This window comes from Pleurodeles waltl, chromosome 1_1 (genome assembly GCF_031143425.1).
Source record: "Pleurodeles waltl isolate 20211129_DDA chromosome 1_1, aPleWal1.hap1.20221129, whole genome shotgun sequence".
In the NCBI taxonomy this organism is placed as follows: Eukaryota; Metazoa; Chordata; class Amphibia; order Caudata; family Salamandridae; genus Pleurodeles; species Pleurodeles waltl.
In genome coordinates this window covers 434903813-434921491 of record NC_090436.1, presented here as the reverse complement: position 1 = coordinate 434921491, position 17679 = coordinate 434903813, and the positions used below count along the sequence as shown (strand labels likewise).

Genomic DNA, 17679 nt, shown 5'->3' with positions numbered 1-17679 from the left:
ATAAAAAATAATACCTAGAGTATGCCAAGAGGAAGTTTGCATTTGCATCACTCGATCTGGAAAAAGCATTTAACATAGTCTGATGGAGCTTACTTTTTGCTGCTTTGCATCATTCTGTCTTTTGCCCAAATAAAATAGCCTGGATAACGTATTGATATATGTCACCAATGGCATGATTGAAAACTGAACAGATTACATTATTGAAATGTGTACTAGAGAGGAAGAACTGCAGCGATACCCCCTCTTACCAAACATATATGCGTTGGCTCTGGAGCCACTAGCAGGTACTCTGATACATGATGCATAAATGGGGAGTACAGATGAGAAATTCCACAAGTGTTCTTATCATACACTGATAATACATTGGTGTACATACAGAAACCTGAGAAGGCTACAATGCATTTGTTAAGTCAGCTGCAAAAATTAGCTGCAGTCTTGTGGAACCACAAAATGGAGCAAGCCTCAGTAATTTCCGATGTGCACTCTAAAAGGTGTGGATATCTCTGTATTCCTGGATTTAGGCGTGACATGGCAGGAGATGGTATTGAATATTTAGGCATAACGATTACACACACTAGGTTTCAAGCAGTCTTCACAATTCTGAGCCACTCTATCTTTGTCATTAACCTACAGGCCTCACTTGCCAAAATAGTGATTCTGCCATGCTGTTTGTGTCTCAGTGGTCATGAAGTGTATGGTCCCAAAAACAACATTCTGTACTCTTGATGATATAATATCCTCTATGTAGTGACTAATTATGGACCTGAGAATTAAACTGGCAACCCTGAAAAGACGCTATGACTAAGGTATTGTAACACTCCGATCTAGTGCAATATTATTTTGCATCACACGTGCAGTATATTCCACATTGATTGAATATTGATATGACAACTGTGAAACATTTCTTGGAAGTGAAAGATTAATGTGGAGAGCTGAAGTATCTGTTCATGAATGTGAAGGCATTAAACTTTATCCAACTGTCAAAGCCTGTTGATTGTACAAATGTCTGGTTGTTGGGGTGAGGGTGTTGGGATAATGTACTTTTTATTTGCTCGTTTTGGCTACTACAATACGGGAATTAAGGCTGTAACTGTCAAACAGCAGACTGTGGTGTTATATGGACACTTCTTGTGCATCTGTTTAATGCTCCCTGTTTCGGTGCCTATGGTACGCATTATACCCGTTGTTGTATAGATCTGCCAATGATAACAAAAGAATAAACAAATATGAAGCAGGCATTACTATTTAAAATTCCAAAAAATAGATACAACATACACAAGGATTGGGTGGTGGTGTGGCAAATTATTAATGGGTGTCACCTTGGGGTATGCCTAATGTTTTCAGACATTGAGCATAAGCTGTAGTCACAAGATGGATCTAGTTTGGGAACTGGGACACCTGTTTTAAAATTATACATTCCTAAGATTTGACAACACACAAATACAGTTAAATATTTAGTTGTCAGTTTTTATTATTATTATTATTTATTTATTCGGTCTAAAATTAGACCATTAAAAAGCATGGGAAAGAACCATACATACAGCAAAATACAGAGTTCGTAGCCCTCCCGGAAAGGGAAAAACAGTAACACATAATGCAGTACTTATCCAACGGACCAAATGTTAAATTGAACTCCTCGGTTGGTGTCTCCTAGCATTTGAGTACCATTTTCCAGGAGATTTAAAAGGGGCAGGTAGTGTACCAGATCTTTCCTAATGTTACCTATAAAAACTGTTCTAGAACAGATTGTATTTAAAAGGTAGTTCCCAAAACTTCATAAAATGCTTCAAGCTTATGAGAATTAAAAACCAAACATTTAAAAGGTACCGTAAGGTTTACATCATGTCATAAGTAAATTGTTCGAGGGAATTTAATCTTACCAATTGCAATGTGCTACATACTTGAGATATTATAAATCGGTTTAAAACAAATAGTATACCAAATCAGTACTATACCTATAAAAACTGTTCTAGAGCTAGTTATACATAAAAAAAGTTTTATAATACTACATAAAATGCTACATACTTATGAAAATTAAAAACCAAGCAATGTAACATGGAGTTAGTCTCATGTCTTGAGTAAGTTGATCAGGGGAATTGAATCTAACCATTTACAGAGTGCTTTATGCTAAGATACTGTAAATCAGTCACTAAAAACACAGGCAAGAGTAAAATCTGGTATCGTAGATAGGTCAGCACAGATAATTCTATGTGAATTCCCTAACTGGCTAAAAATCCTCGTCCACTAGGTAATGGACCTTTCTTCAGCCAGTAGTCTAGGGTCTAAAATTATCCTACTACGAATTGTCCATGCTGCTGCCAGGTATTTAGAAACAGAACTTACTATCAGTGTGGAAGTGTCATATTTACATAGTCTGTAGGCATTAGTTTGATTTTGTAATAACAATACCTTACACAAGGGAATGATCCACCTTCCTCTAGGACATTTATACAAGGGGCAAAAAATAGAACATGCTCAGGAGTTTCCTTGCATGAGTGACAGTTTATGCATTTGTCAGACATGGGACTGTTAGTCGGCCAGCGGGCCGTGAAGCTGTTCACTGCTAGTGTTCCGTACCTGAGCTGAAGAAATAAGGCTCGGGCACGTGCTGGTATGGGGAGGTCCAGGAACTTTTCGGGCCGAGGTTCGTGTTTAACCAGGAGAAACTCTGCTGTCAGCCGACCTGGCCCTTTGCGATGGAAAGACTCCTCGTGGATTTTTCCCCAATATCGTTCTTTAATCAGCAGTCTGGCGTTAGCAGGGATCATCTCAGGATTTTCCCAGTATGGGTGAAACCCAACTTAACCCAGGCAGATTTCATCTCCCTCAGCCAACGAACCTTTTCCCATCCCTGAAATGGTGGTATAAGATCTTTAATTGCTGTTCTGAAGGGCTCAAGTTCTTCCGTTTTCCAAAGTCGGACCCAGTATAAGAGAGGCATTAAACTAGCTGTATCTTTAATGCTATTTATGCCCGGTGTGCCCTTCCCCAACCTAGATATATGTCTGAAAAAATTGTTTTCATTGGTTTGGAGAGTATCCAATTGTCTGTATGACCCCCAGAGTTCCGCTCCATACAGGGCAGCAGCACGGATTTGAACTTTATAGATTTCAGAGATCAGAATCAGTGGGGAACTTGTTACAGTATTAGCCTTCCGTGCTAACACTCTGCTTCTTTGTTTGATAATGAGTGCCCCTTTTCTTATGGCTGCATCCCAGCTACCATTATCTGATAGTCTGATACCCAGATAGTCGTACTCTGTTACCCTCTCCAAAGGAACTGAATCCATCATTATATTTGCTCTCAACTTCTTGGTCAGGGTACTGTATACCATAAGTTTAGTTTTCTTAGCATTGATGTCCAGCCCGTAATCACAGCAAAATGCACAAAACTGGTTGACCAGATTTTGGATTCCCATGGGTGTTTTGGCCAGCAAGATAGTGTCATCCGCATGAAGCAGGCATGGCACTTTATTCCCGTCAAGCTTAGGGGAGTCATTAGTGCAGTTTGCTAGATAGTTGATGCAATTGTTTATATATAGGAGGAAAAGGGTAGGGGAAAAAACACAGCCCTGTCTAACTCCTCTTTCGATGGCGACTGGAGCTGTTAGATCGCCATCCTTACCACTCCTGATTTGAGCATAGGTGTTCTCGTGTAATCGGGCTATAAGTTTCAAAAGACCATTTGGGATGCCCATGTTGGCTAATGTCAACCATAGCTGGTTCCTGGGGACCAGATCAAATGCGGCTCTGAGGTCAATGAAGACCACAAACAGGTTGCCCCCTCCTATTTCCACTGTCTTCCATTTGATTGTTAGAAATCTTAAGACCTGGTCTATGGTGCTGACTGCTGGCCTAAACCCTGCTTGCAAATTGGAGATGGCATTGGTTTCTAAAATCCATTCTTCAAGGTGTAGCAGGACTTGGTTTGCAAAAACTTTTTGGAAATTATCAAGTAAGGAGATTGGACGGTAGTTGGCAGGGTCAGAGGGAATGCCTTTCTTGAAGATGGGAACTATCTCCGCTCCCTTCCAGCAGCTTGGGACAGGTGCTCATGCAGCTACTGCATTAGAGACCAAGTTCAGGTATGGGGCCCATATATCCGGGCTTGTCTTGTACAGGTCGCCTGGGATTTTGTCAAGGCCAGGGGTCTTTCCACATTTCAGTGAAACAATCGCAGCCTTAGTTTCTGCCAGAGTGAATTTGATTGGGGAAGACTCAAGGGTCATAATATGGTTCAATTCACTGGTGGTAACATCTGGAGGCCCAGAGTATAATCGGCCAAAATGATCTATCCACTCTACAGAGAGTATTGATGCACCAGGCAGGCGGTTAGGTTCTTCACTAGTGTCAGCCACCAGTTTCCAAAATTTCGAATTATCTTTAGCTTTTGCAGACTCTAAAAGGGAAGCCCATCTGAGCTCATCCCATCTCCTGCGGGCCCTGCTGAGTTCCTGTTTATAATTTTTCCTTGCTTGCCTTATATGCTCTGTCTGGCCCCCTCTTAGAGCTCTCAATAAATTGTGCTGCGCTTCCCTGGATGCAGGGCTAAACCACCCTGCATTACACTTTGTTCCCCCTTTACTAACCGACTCTTTGGTAAAAAGATGTTTTAAGGAATTGAATAATAGTGTGTGGGCTGCTATAAGCCCTTCACCATCTCCTGAAAGGAGGGGCATGTGGTCAGCCAACTGGCTATACAGGGATATCATAGTACCTGGGTCAGTACTCACAGATTCCCATTTGACATTTCGTCTATTGTTTATCAATGCGAGCTGCTGTACGTTAATCTTGGGGCAAGGAGCTTCAAGTGAGGGTAGTAGGCCCCTAACCGATAAAATCAATGGCTCATGATCACTTTCCTCGTGTTCTAAAATCTTCATGTCAGCCATATGGCCCCACAACCGAATATCGAGCAAAATGTAGTCTATCTGGCTCTTCTGGACTCCACGCCTAAATGTAGGATGGAGATCAACATCTGAGCGGGAGCGACCGTTACAGGCCCGAAGACCATGTGCCAGTGTAATGTCCACAAGTTGAAGTGATAATCTATTCAATCTCGGTCTTTTGCTTGACACCAATTGGGGGATACCCCAATAAGCATCCTCATCTTTATATAGTTCCTGGGCCAACTGGTAGGGCTCAAAGGTGGTATTAAGATCCCCTGCGATAAGAATATAGTGAGAGGAGGTTTTGCAGGAGAGAAAACTATCCAAAATAGTCAGAGCGTCTGACTCCTATTTACTGCCCAAGCTCCTGTTATAGATGTTAATTATTAGAAGCGGTTTCTCCTTAAGTGATGGTAAAGATAAACCCATCGGATCAGGGCAGCCCATATCTACTATTTCAACCCGACATTTGAAGGAGCAACTAAGCCATATAAGCAGCCCGCCTGAAGGTCTCCCAGAAATCGCCTTGCTTGCTGGAACCCAATAGCTTTTAAAACCAATTCTGTATTTGGTCTCCAATGCCCACGTTTCTTGAAAGAGGCATATTTTGTGTTCATCTATAAATTTGCCCCATTCCGGGATGCCCATTTTATTCTCCAGCCCTGCAATGTTCCAACTAAGGACTGTGTCTAGACCACCTATTTTATTGTCGGCAGCTTTGGCCGTGGAGTACCCTCTTAAAGATGTGGTGCCATGGGGAGATTCACTACCCCTTTCCATCATAGCTAGGCTGGCCTCAATTAGGTTTTCTACTGCGTTATCACCCATAATGTTACTCGCCCCACTTGGATTGGGGCCTGGGATAGTCAGTTCAAATACCCGGATAGGCGGGGTAAACCTGCGGTTGCTGGTACTTGTTAAATCCGGGACTGGGTTGATCTCATAAGCCATACCCTCCTTGCTAGCTCCCCAAGTACAGGTCTCCATGTTCAGGTCACAGAGGAGGAACGAGGGACTATTTTCAATCCTAGAGGGTTCTGGCTGGGCTGGTGGAAAGATTAGTGTGGAACCTCTGATATCTGCAGTAAGAGTCTGATCGGCCTCAGGACCGCCTATTCCTATTCCTTGTGTTTCAGTAAGTGAGGGTGTAAGATGATTCTTGTCCCAATTTCTAAATCCTTGAGACTTAGGTGGGCCATGGACAGGGCTAATTTCTAGTCAGTCAATTTCAGAGAGAGATGGTGAAAGGGAGCTGCGTCCTGACTGGGGGCAGGCTGCAACTGGAGGCTAGTAGAACATCTAAGTGGGATTTGCACCCCCTTGGTAGCTGATAAGACATGTTTGAGGGTAGAAAGCCTGAAGTCTGCACAAAGATACTTCACCCCCTAGAGCAGTGATTCCCAATCTGTGCGCCGCGGCTCCCTGGTGCACCGTCAAAACGAGCCAGAGGCGCCGCACACAGTTTGGGAATCACTGAGCTATCCATTGCCCTTGGGCCAGTTCGGACAAAATAAAACTAAACAATTAGAAAACGCAGTTGTAGCAGATCTTTAATTTTGTCCTAGAGCGCCCTCAAGTGGTTAAAGAAGTTGTTGACAGGTAGTCACTGCCGACCCAAGCATGGTGTTCCTTAGTTTGTGCAGGTTGGATACGGAGAACAGGCCAGGACCGGTTCTGGCATGTGCAGGAAGTCCTGAAGCATGCTAAGCATTTTCATGGGAGGAAGAATCAGTGTGGGAAGATCTTCTGCACTGGGAGCTTTAAAAAAAACTACGGAATGTAAGCAAGGCTCTGCCTTTTGTGACCAGAGACCTTTGAAGAACAGGGTAGTTGGTGAATATGTGAGGGTCTTAGTCATGATTGTTGTCTGTAATGATGTAATATTTTTTAAGCAAACAGTCTCCTTTGGGGAATTTTGCACAGAAACTACTGTTTACTGATGTGGTTGGATTGGTATTCGTAGAGCACTTAGAGCAAGTTAAATATTTTTTTATCCAGCATCTTTAGTACATAAATGCAATTTTAAGTTTATAATGGTAGGTCCTGAAATTTGGTGACATCCATGCAACCCTATAAACTCTTCAATTTGCAAGCATTCCCACAGTTGATCTCCTTGTACCAGACCATGCCCATTTTTGTCACAGAATCCACTTTTATGAAGTTTGTAAAGTCACTGTACACTCCAGCGATCTCAATAGTAACCTCAACAGAAGGGTTTTACTTTATTGTTGACTGTGAGATAGTAAACTGTGTCCAATTGATTCTAAAAAAACAATTGGACTTCTCTTTCCAGAGTAAAGTAAATTTAACTCTTGTGAGACCTATAGTGAGATCGATTCAAGCATGACAGGACGACAATTTCATTTATTGAATGAGTTTGTATAACACTTCTGATTCAAACAATAAAGAAGCTCCTAGGAAGGAAGATGCATTGTAAATATCAATGCAGCTCTGGCTCATTAATGGCTTTTCATTTGGGATTTAAAAATTTCCAACTCGGAGTGGCTTGGGCAACAGGCAATAGTGAAGTGCACTGCAAGTAAACTAGTACTTCATCATCATACTGCCACACACACTGTCATGACGAGATGGGAAGAGGAAAGAAAAGAGAGAGAGGCGACATATGGAAAAGAAGAAAGAGCACAGAATAAAGGAAAGCAAAGCTAGAGAAGCAGATTGATGAAGGCAAGGCAAAATGAAAGAATGGAGAAAGAATGAATGGAGAAGAGGGAGAGAGCAATGGATTAGTAAATTGAAAGAGAGTAGAATGAGAAGCAACATTCTAGGCCAGGGAGCCAAAGAACATATAGAAAAGTAAATGGCAAAGTGAAGACTTAAGGAAGGAGAGAGAGTGTCTCCAGGGAAGGATGGATAGTGTATCACACACACTAGCATAGTTCCCTCACAGTCCAGTAGTCTAGGCCCTAATTTAGTTGTAGATGGTAAAGAAGAATCTCTTGATTTATGAAGCAAGTGCTAATCTAAAGATGAATCCACCAGTGGAATTTCTTTAGTAATTTGGACACCCATGATTCCATATGCAGACACCAGTTTTCAGAGTTTCCCTTCTATTGTTTCTCACTTAACCAATTAATTTTTTTTATTAAACAACTGTTATATTTTTATTTTGTTACATCTATGAATATAATACCTTCATCAGTTTCATCCCAATTATTTTCCAGACTAAAAATGGAAGTACTCCCGAGGCTGGGATTACATTCCCCCAACTGCCCAAAAAAAAAAAACATAATGGGGAGCCGTGGCCAACATGGCCAATAGGTCAAAGGAGCCGGGGTGTGAAAAAGTTTGGGAACCACTGCCCTAGAGGGTTAGATTTGTGCACATTTAGGGAGAGCTGCTGGACAAGGGTGGGTGAATCAAAGTTGATAACTATACAATCCCCCATTCTGGGGTTCTTAAGTGGAGCCACCCAACCCACCCTTCTCACCATTAATATTGAGGGTACCATATGAAATGCAAATCTGGCGTTACTGTGTAACCAATGTATGACCTTGTTTTTCAGTTCGGTGAATGATTCGACAATGTTGGTTTTAAGTTTAGGAACGCCTGTGATAACAAGGACATATGGGCATGATTCCGGCGGTAAATGTAAAGTTCTCAAAATGGTTCCTTCATCTCTATACATCTGATCTAATGGTGGATAGTTCTGATCAAGGATATCTTTGTAGGGTTTTGAACCCATGTTATTGGAGGAAACAACTCCTCCGTTCCCCCTCGGAAAGGGGGTGGCAGTCTTAGTACACTTGTCCTTTGAGGCGATGGCCAGCCTGTCAGTTGGAGCCCTCACTGGTTGGTGCAGAAGATCAGGACAATTCATTGAAGGGTTGTGGTCCGTACCCAGTGATAGGGGGAGGTTGCTTGCGCTGGTGCCTGGTAGGCTCGAGGGGCAAATTTGGCAGGGAGGCTGCAAGTCCGGTGAGAGAGAAGTGATTGTCTGCTTTGGCTTGATGAGGCTTTCCAGTTTTTCTTCAATGACTTGTAGGCAAATTGCTATAGGGTGTAGCCTTTTAAAAAAACTCGACTTTTAAGTGCTCAATTATATAATCAGTGACTGAATGATCAACAGTAGATAATTGAGTTAATGTAGGGTCCTTATTCCGAGTTGGTGCACCGAGATTGGGGGAGCTCAAAATGCGGGCCCGTTTGTTTCTTAAATTTACCTCTCCTCGTTTTCTTTTGCCTTTTGTATTCTGGTCAGAATTAGGTAGAGACCTGCCTAAGGGTGGCTGAGTGGGTTCTGATGACTGTATAGCATTGTCCTGGGACTCTACAATAGACTCTTGGGTAGTTGGAGGGGGGATAGCCGGGGGAGACTGTAGGTCGGGTGGATGGAGGGAATGTATAGGAGTTTGCGGTGGGGATAAGGATGGACAATTTACTGCCGTCAATGGGGGGGCAGTTAGACGGCGCTCCACCAATTCAATTTCCTTTTCTAGTGCTCCAACCGCTTTTTGAAGAAATCCGTCTAGGGTCTTGTTATTACCGGCCTTTTCCAAGGGTGCCCCCCCCCTTCCGTCTGCCCATCTTGGCTCTTTGGGCTCCTTATATATAGCAGGTATTGTTGGTCAGCTTTTTGCTGAAAGCACTTTGCCTCCCCTGTTCCCCTGTTGCCACCCCAGTTACCACCCAATGGGGTCTTGCTGAAGAGGCTAAAATGTCAGAAAGATACAGATGCTGCTCACCTATAGTGGTGTGTTATCCTCACGGCGGTGGGTTCAAACGCTGGTCAAACGCTGGTCACCGGCCCCGATGCCAATACCAGAAGCTAAATAGTATGGCCCAGCCTCCTCCAGTCGCCGACGGGTGCAGGACAGGCCCGCCCTTGGCCCGGGCGCCACCCGCGCGCGTCCCGCATTAGCGGGAGCGCAAGACTGTTTTTAAAGGGCTCCTGCCCTGAGTGCACAGGACGCCGCCTCCTCCTCACACAAGTGCACTTCCCGCGTTAGCGGGAGCGCAAGACTGTTTTTAAAGGGCTCCTGCCCTGGGTGCACGGGACGCCGCCTCCTCCTCACACAAGTGCGCTTCCCGCATTAGCGGGAGCGCAAGACTCTTTTTAAAGGGCTCCTGCCCTGGGTGCACGGGACGCTGCCTCCTCCTCCCACAAATGCGCTTCAGTTTTTATTAGTATATGCAGGCCTGTTATAGTCAACATCGATATGAGCTTGAAACCAAGAAAGTAATGTGTACTAGGTGCCTTACTGACCGTACATGGAGTTCTCAAGGAATTGTGGTGGTATACAGACACCTTATGGTAGATTGCCATTTCCCACTTCACTCATTGTTCACTCGTGATGAAGGCCAAATAAGACCCAGATTGTGGGAGGAGATTTCTGAGGTTGAAGGGCAAATGACCTTGCAGGTTGTTAAGAAGGTGTAAACAATGCTAGATACACACAATATAAACTTTTACATGGGTTCCATTTGACTTGTGCTGTATTTCACAAAATATACCCAGAGAGTGCTGATTCTCGACACACTGGCTGTCAACATGCTGACTATTTCCATATGATCTGCACCTACCCACTGATGCTTGCCCAATGGATGGAAGCTATTGCTAAAATGTGCACTGCGTATAAGCCACATGAACCTTAAATTCTTTTTAGCCCAAAGTTAGATGGAAGAACTATGCACATCATGTATATCTACCTGCTGAAAACGAATTGTATTGTGAGTAACACTTTCCTTTCTTAGTTTAGAGATGAGCAGGGAAGGAAAAATCAGATACAAGTTTTAAGCCCTCGGTATATAGTTGGGCCGGAGGAGTGTGGTCAAATACTACATGCAGCACACAGGCCCTTCCCTGGTGAAGTGGTGGAATGATGCGCATGAGTGAGTAGCATATGTTTAAAGCCTGCACCTACCCTAAGCCGCCTCATGAAATTGAAAAATGGAGGGAATTGTTAAGAAAAATATTAATCAGTCCAAATATGATGTAGCCCCCAATTATGTAAGTATAAAGTGGTACAGAAAGTATGATATTTTATAAGGCTTATGGAAAATCTTGTAACTGCTACCTGGCAGCTGCACTGTATTTTTACAACTGTTCATCCAGAGCACACAATTTTATGTTTTATTTGCTTAACTAAAATGCCGTACCCAATGATTAAAAAAAAAAAAAAAAAAGTGTCTCTAAAACAGCAAGCTCCTTAGTAGTTATTTTTTGCACTTTTCCTTTCCCCAAATTGTAAAAATGTATTTTGGTTGTATAGCAGTTGAACCTACTCAAAAACTATTTTTCTTTCAGCTTAACTGTAGAAGTGTTAAGGGCAAAAGGGCCTATTGTTGAAGAAAACGACCCAATCTTCGAACGCGGCTCCACTACCACCTATTCTAGCTTCAGGAAAAGTTCCTACTCAAAGCCTTGGTCAAATAAAGGTTAGAGGCTTTTTTTGTTGTCATGTGAAGTTTTAAAAGAGCTTTGGGTGTTCTGATATTCACTTGTATGTAAATTGTGACCAATTGGAATTACAAATTCATCAGCATACAACTTCAATCGCAGGCTCATAACTAAAACGAGTGACTCACTTGCTTACTACAAAAAACAATCACACAATCTGTAAATTGCTGAATTTAACATTGATGCTTTTTGCTTCAGTTTGTTTGTTCCTTTTTGTCCCTTGTCCTGACATATGTGTCTGTGTGGGTCATGAAATCGAAGAGTATCCTTGCAGTTTTTGAATATCATATCAGTGTTGTCAGGTCTTTATTAGTGTGACCATACCCTCATGCCCTTTGTTACTCTTGCTACTGAAAGCGTAGGTGATAGGCTTTCTGCTTTAACTAAGATTTATCTCAAGCAAATGGAATTCTTTCTGCTAGCACAGTAATAATTGTAGTTGAGAAAAGCTAGAGATTGTGACAACACCGTATCAAAAAGATATATATTTTACACACCACTTTGAACTATGAAAGGTTTGAATACTTTTTTGTGATGTCGGAAGTTACTGGGCAGTACTGTATGTTGGTAATGTACCATTGCTACCCCTGTGCTACCATTATTGTTGAATTCCAGTTGATTAGCCAAGCTACTTCCGTCAGATAATTGACTCTGCTGGGCTAGTAATGCTGAGCAGTCAATGGTTACTCTAAATGGTGGTAGGCCTTAGAAGCTTAGATACAGCATGACACTAGCAGATAGCGATATATCTATACGAGTTTAACTTGCATGCAAGTAAAAATAGCATCTTCAATGTTTTGCTAATTTGGTTGACGATGAGGTGCATCCGGTGGGTCTGACAAATTCAAATTGTTGAGTATATATCTTTTTCCGAAGGCCATTTATGATCTCTTAATTATTAAACTTTATTTGCTTTCATTTGCGAGTAATGTTTGTCTGTGCATGAATAACTTTGTGCCTCTTAGTGTGGTCATATCAGTTAGCTTACTTTTGGTGAGAGTTAAGTCATCTTTCAATTTATTACTATTACGATACTGGCTTGGTTTTAAGTTAATTTTAAGCAATGTCATGTCAGATAGAAACAATCTTGTTTTCTTAAATATAGATTTTTATTTGAAACAAGAACTTGTCAACGTGGATATGGTGGAAAGCGATTACAATCTGGTATTCTGAACAAGTGGGCTCTCAATAAACACATATGGGACACAGATTGTTTTTCAATGTTTCTTATATAGTAGGTGGTAATAACATACTGCAGTATGATCAAATAACTCTGTACTGCTGATGATACCAGAGCTTAACAGTGTTAAAGAAACACCTTACCTACATTGAAAGCCTAGCCATTATTTGCGCTAAATTAACAAGGTTATTTGCTGTCAAAACATAAGTGTCATTGATGTTAAAGGTATATTGCCCCAGTTTTTTAAGTCACAGTTAAATTGCACAAATAATGACACTGATGAGGCCCGATATGAGTTTTGTGCAGGCATATTTAAGAACAAATTGTCATGTATCTAAACTTCTTGTGAAGCCCAAATGCTATAGATAGTAGCAGAGTTGAAAGATTGGAGAATCTTTTGACGGATGGGTTTTTGTAAACACAATACTAACAATAAAACAATAAAAGGAAAGGGAAATACAAGTATGAAACTCATCCAAGGTGGAACAAAAAATGACTTGTGCTCAACTGCACCTGACCCATGAGGTGTACCGATATGCCACAGAAAGCCTGCTGCCATCAGCTGCTCTAGCCTCAAGTCTTACCAAGTTCATGTTTTATGATTTTCCTTCACTTTTTATGTTAACAAACCCAGCATTAGCAAGCACTCCACACTGTCCTAGTTTCTTAGTTTTTAATGAAAAGGGGCCCTATCTCATCACAGTTGCTTGCCTTCAACAAAGTTGAGGATGACAAACGATAGCATACTTGGAGCAAACAGCAAGAAATGGTATGGTTCGTAGTAAACTTGCCTTGAAAACTGGCGTGGTTGAAATGTTGTGTTTGTGAGCATCCAGGCCAATTTTTTTTTTCTTCGAAACATGTTTTTTTATTAGGAGCAAGATCTTTAAAATCGGCAGTACCACACACTTCATATCAAAGGCAAACCTTTTAAGCCAGATAGTGGTCAAATTAGCACTAGCTTGTATATGTCCCCCATGTGTGAAATATAACCTCAAGACTATCACAGATCTTTCTGGATGTTTGTACTTGTAAGCTGTGAAGCTTTGTTTGCTGTCTCACCATTAATTTGTAACTGAGATTATAATGTTTTTGGTCTTTATTTTATTTAACAGAAACAGACATGTTCTTTTTGGCCATCAGCATGGTTGGAACAGACTTCTCTATGATTGGACAACTGTTTCCTCACAGAGCTCGCATAGAAATTAAGGTAAAAAAACAAAACAAAGTCTCCCAGATCTAAAGCAACTTATACCTCATTTTAGCAGTAGCAAAATTATCCATTTTTTATTAGTCTCGATGTAGGAAACTGTACAGGAATAAAAACAAAATATTTATAATGCTGATATAGCTGTTCCGTTCTTGGTGCATATGGGGTGACAAGTACGGTCTAGTCTGGATGGAAGAGATAAATGCCTGTTTTTATTTTACATAGGAAATTCCTTAAGGAAAGTTAATTTAGTCAGTTTCTCTACAAAACATAGTTTCAAAACTAGCATGTTATTAATATCAAAGGAAGTCTCTCCTTGGATCGTAACCCCAAGGACATTTGGTAAATAGAAACTAAAACAATGTCTAGTAATTTTGACACTTAAGGAGTATCAATGGACCCGGTCACTAATGAACAATCCACAGCGCCAGGCAATAATTATCATAGTTGGACTCAGGCAGTAGCAAGCCCCAATGCTTCCAGACAGTGACGATCGTCAGTATTGTCCCCAGACAGTAAAAGGCATCAGTAGCACCCCCAAGCAGTAACAAGATTTATTTGTCTAAGGCAATATTTATTGATCAACAATGGCATGAAGTAGTAATAGGCTTAATAATGTGGCTTAGTATTACCATTACCATTCTCTTTCGATACACTTGTTTTCTAGTACATTCTATCTGTTATATTCATGAGGATTTTACCTGTCCAAAAAATATTATTTTAGTAGTATGCAAATATGTTAATGTGTGTGTATACCCCTTGGAGGTTTGTCAAGTCACAAAAAGCATTGGACCTTCCATGTCTCGATAGATCATGCACTGTTACCTTCCTCCAGCCACGATCCAGTATTTTAGTTGGGTAAGAAAACTTTGTTAGGTCTTTGTCTGGGAAAAGCATATATGTGCTGTAAGGAAATGCCTCCTTGGCATGGTTGCCCCCTGACTTTTTGCCTTTGCTGATGCTATGTTTACAATTGAAAGTGTGCTTAGGCCTGCTAACCAGGCCCCAGCACCAGTGTTCTTTCCCTAACCTGTACTTTTGTATCCACAATTGGCAGACCCTGGCATCCAGATAAGTCCCTTGTAACTGGTACTGCTAGTACCAAGAGCCCTGATGCCAAGGAAGGTCTCTAAGGGCTGCAGCATGTCTTATGCCACCCTGGAGACCTCTCACTCAGCACAGACACACTGCTTGCCAGCTTGTGTGTGCTAGTGAGAACCAAATGAGTAAGTCGACATGGCACTCCCCTCAGGGTGCCATGCCAGCCTCTCACTGCCTATGCAAGTATAGGTCAGTCACCCCTCTAGCAGGCCTTACAGCCCTAAGGCAGGGTGCACTATACCATAGGTGAGGGTACCAGTGCATGAGCATGGTACCCCTACAGTGTCTAAACAAAACCTTAGACATTGTAAGTGCAGGGTAGCCATAAGAGTATATGGTCTGGGAGTTTGTCAAACACGAACTCCACAGCACCATAATGGCTACACTGAAAACTGGGAAGTTTGGTATCAAACTTCTCAGCACAATAAATGCACACTGATGCCAGTGTACATTTTATTGCAAAATACACCCCAGAGGGCACCTTAGAGGTGCCCCCTGAAACTTAACCGACTATCTGTGTAGGCTGACTGGTTCCAGCAGCCTGCCACACTAGAGACATGTTGCTGGCCCCATGGGGAGAGTGCCTTTGTCACTCTGAGGCCAGTAACAAAGCCTGCACGGGGTGGAGATGCTAACACCTCCCCCAGGCAGGAACTGTAACACCTGGCGGTGAGCCTCAAAGGCTCACCCCTTTGTCACAGCACCGCAGGACACTCCAGCTAGTGGAGTTGCCCGCCCCCTCCGGCCCCGGCCCCCACTTTTGGCGGCAAGGCCGGAGAAAATAATGAGAATAACAAGGAGGAGTCACTGGCCAGTCAGGACAGCCCCTAAGGTGTCCTGAGCTGAGGTGACTCTAACTTTTAGAAATCCTCCATCTTGCAGATGGAGGATTCCCCCAATAGGATTAGGGATGTGACCCCCTCCCCTTGGGAGGAGGCACAAAGAGGGTGTACTCACCCTCAGGGCTAGTAGCCATTGGCTACTAACCCCCCAGACCTAAACACGCCCTTAAATTTAGTATTTAAGGGTTCCCCTGAACCTAAAGATTTAGATTCCTGCAACAACAAGAAGAAGGACTGCCTAGCTGAAAACCCCTGCAGAGGAAGACCAGAAGACAACAACTGCCATGGCTCCAGAAACTCACCGGCCTGTCTCCTGCCTTCCAAAGAACTCTGCTCCAGCGACGCCTTCCAAAGGGACCAGCGACCTCTGAATCCTCTGAGGACTGCCCTGCTTCGACGACGACAAGAAACTCCTGAGGACAGCGGACCTGCTCCAAAAAGACTGCAACTTTATCCAAAGGAGCAGCTTTAAAGACCCCTGCAATCTCCCCGCAAGAAGCGTGAGACTTGCAACACTGCACCCGGCGACCCCGACTCGGCTGGTGGAGAACCAACACCTCAGGGAGGACCCCCGGACTACTCTACGACTGTGAGTACCAAAACCTGTCCCCCCTGAGTCCCCACAGCGCCGCCTGCAGAGGGAATCCCGAGGCTTCCCCTGACCGCGACTCTCTGAAACCTAAGTCCCGACGCCTGGAAAAGACCCTGCACCCGCAGCCCCCAGGACCTGAAGGACCGGACTTTCACTGCAGAAGTGACCCCCAGGAGTCCCTCTCCCTTGCCCAAGCGGAGGTTTCCCCGAGGAAGCCCCCCCCTTGCCTGCCTGCAGCGCTGAAGAGATCCCTTGATCTCTCATTGACTTCCATTGCGAACCCGACGCTTGTTCTAACACTGCACCCGGCCGCCCCCGCGCCGCTGAGGGTGAAATTTCTGTGTGGGCTTGTGTCCCCCCCGGTGCCCTACAAAACCCCCCTGGTCTGCCCTCCGAAGACGCGGGTACTTACCTGCAAGCAGACCGGAACCGGGGCACCCCCCTCTCTCCATTGAAGCCTATGCGTTTTGGGCACCACTTTGAACTCTGCACCTGACCGGCCCTGAGCTGCTGGTGTGGTAACTTTGGGGTTGCTCTGAACCCCCAACGGTGGGCTACCTTGGACCAAGAACTGAACCCTGTAAGTGTTGTACTTACCTGGTAAAACTAACACAAACTTACCTCCCCCAGGAACTGTGAAAATTGCACAAAGTGTCCACTTTTGAAATAGCTATTTGTGAATAACTTGAAAAGTGTACATGCAATTGAGATGATTCAAAGTTCCTAATGTACTTACCTGCAATACCTTTCAAACAAGATATTACATGTTAAATTTGAACCTGTGGTTCTTAAAATAAACTAAGAAAATATATTTTTCTATACAAAACCTATTGGCTGGATTTGTCTCTGAGTGTGTGTACCTCATTTATTGTCTATGTGTATGTACAACAAATGCTTAACACTACTCCTTGGATAAGCCTACTGCTCGACCACACTACCACAAAATAGAGCATTAGTATTATCTCTTTTTACCACTATTTTACCTCTAAGGGGAACCCTTGGACTCTGTGCATGCTATTCCTTACTTTGAAATAGCACATACAGAGCCAACTTCCTACATGTGCCCTATGTGAATTGTCTTCCCATGCAGTACCCCTTACCAGCAATTCTGTATGTAACCTTGTATGGTGTCTAAAGGTAGGCTCACCACATGCAGACCTAGACTACCTCTGGACGGTGGCCAGATTTCTGACACCTTTGAGATTTTCCATTAACGAGCCGAAGTCTAACCGGTACCCCTCGTAGAGGCTTATCTTTATTGGGGCAGTTCTGGATTCAGTAAAGTTCACAACCTTTCCACTACTTCAATGAGCCCAGGACATTCTGGATATAATCTTGATGTTTCAAGCTAAATCGTGGGTTTCGTGGAGGACAGTTCTGAGGTGGCTTAGATTCCTAGCTTCCCCCTGGTTCTGTCCTCCAGGTGGGCAGGGTTCAGCGAGCCCAGC

At 43.2% G+C, this 17679-nt stretch overlaps 1 protein-coding gene across 2 annotated transcripts in view; it reads left to right on the top strand.

The window, feature by feature from the left end:
* Window positions 1-17679, top strand: part of BDP1 (BDP1 general transcription factor IIIB subunit) — a 1097554-nt gene that overhangs the window by 47405 nt on the left and 1032470 nt on the right. For both annotated transcript variants that reach the window (XM_069224223.1, XM_069224213.1), the window contains exons 6-7: window positions 11154-11284; window positions 13602-13696. In XM_069224223.1, coding sequence (XP_069080324.1) covers window positions 11154-11284; window positions 13602-13696 — 226 coding nt within the window. The remainder of the gene's footprint in view (window positions 1-11153; window positions 11285-13601; window positions 13697-17679) is intronic.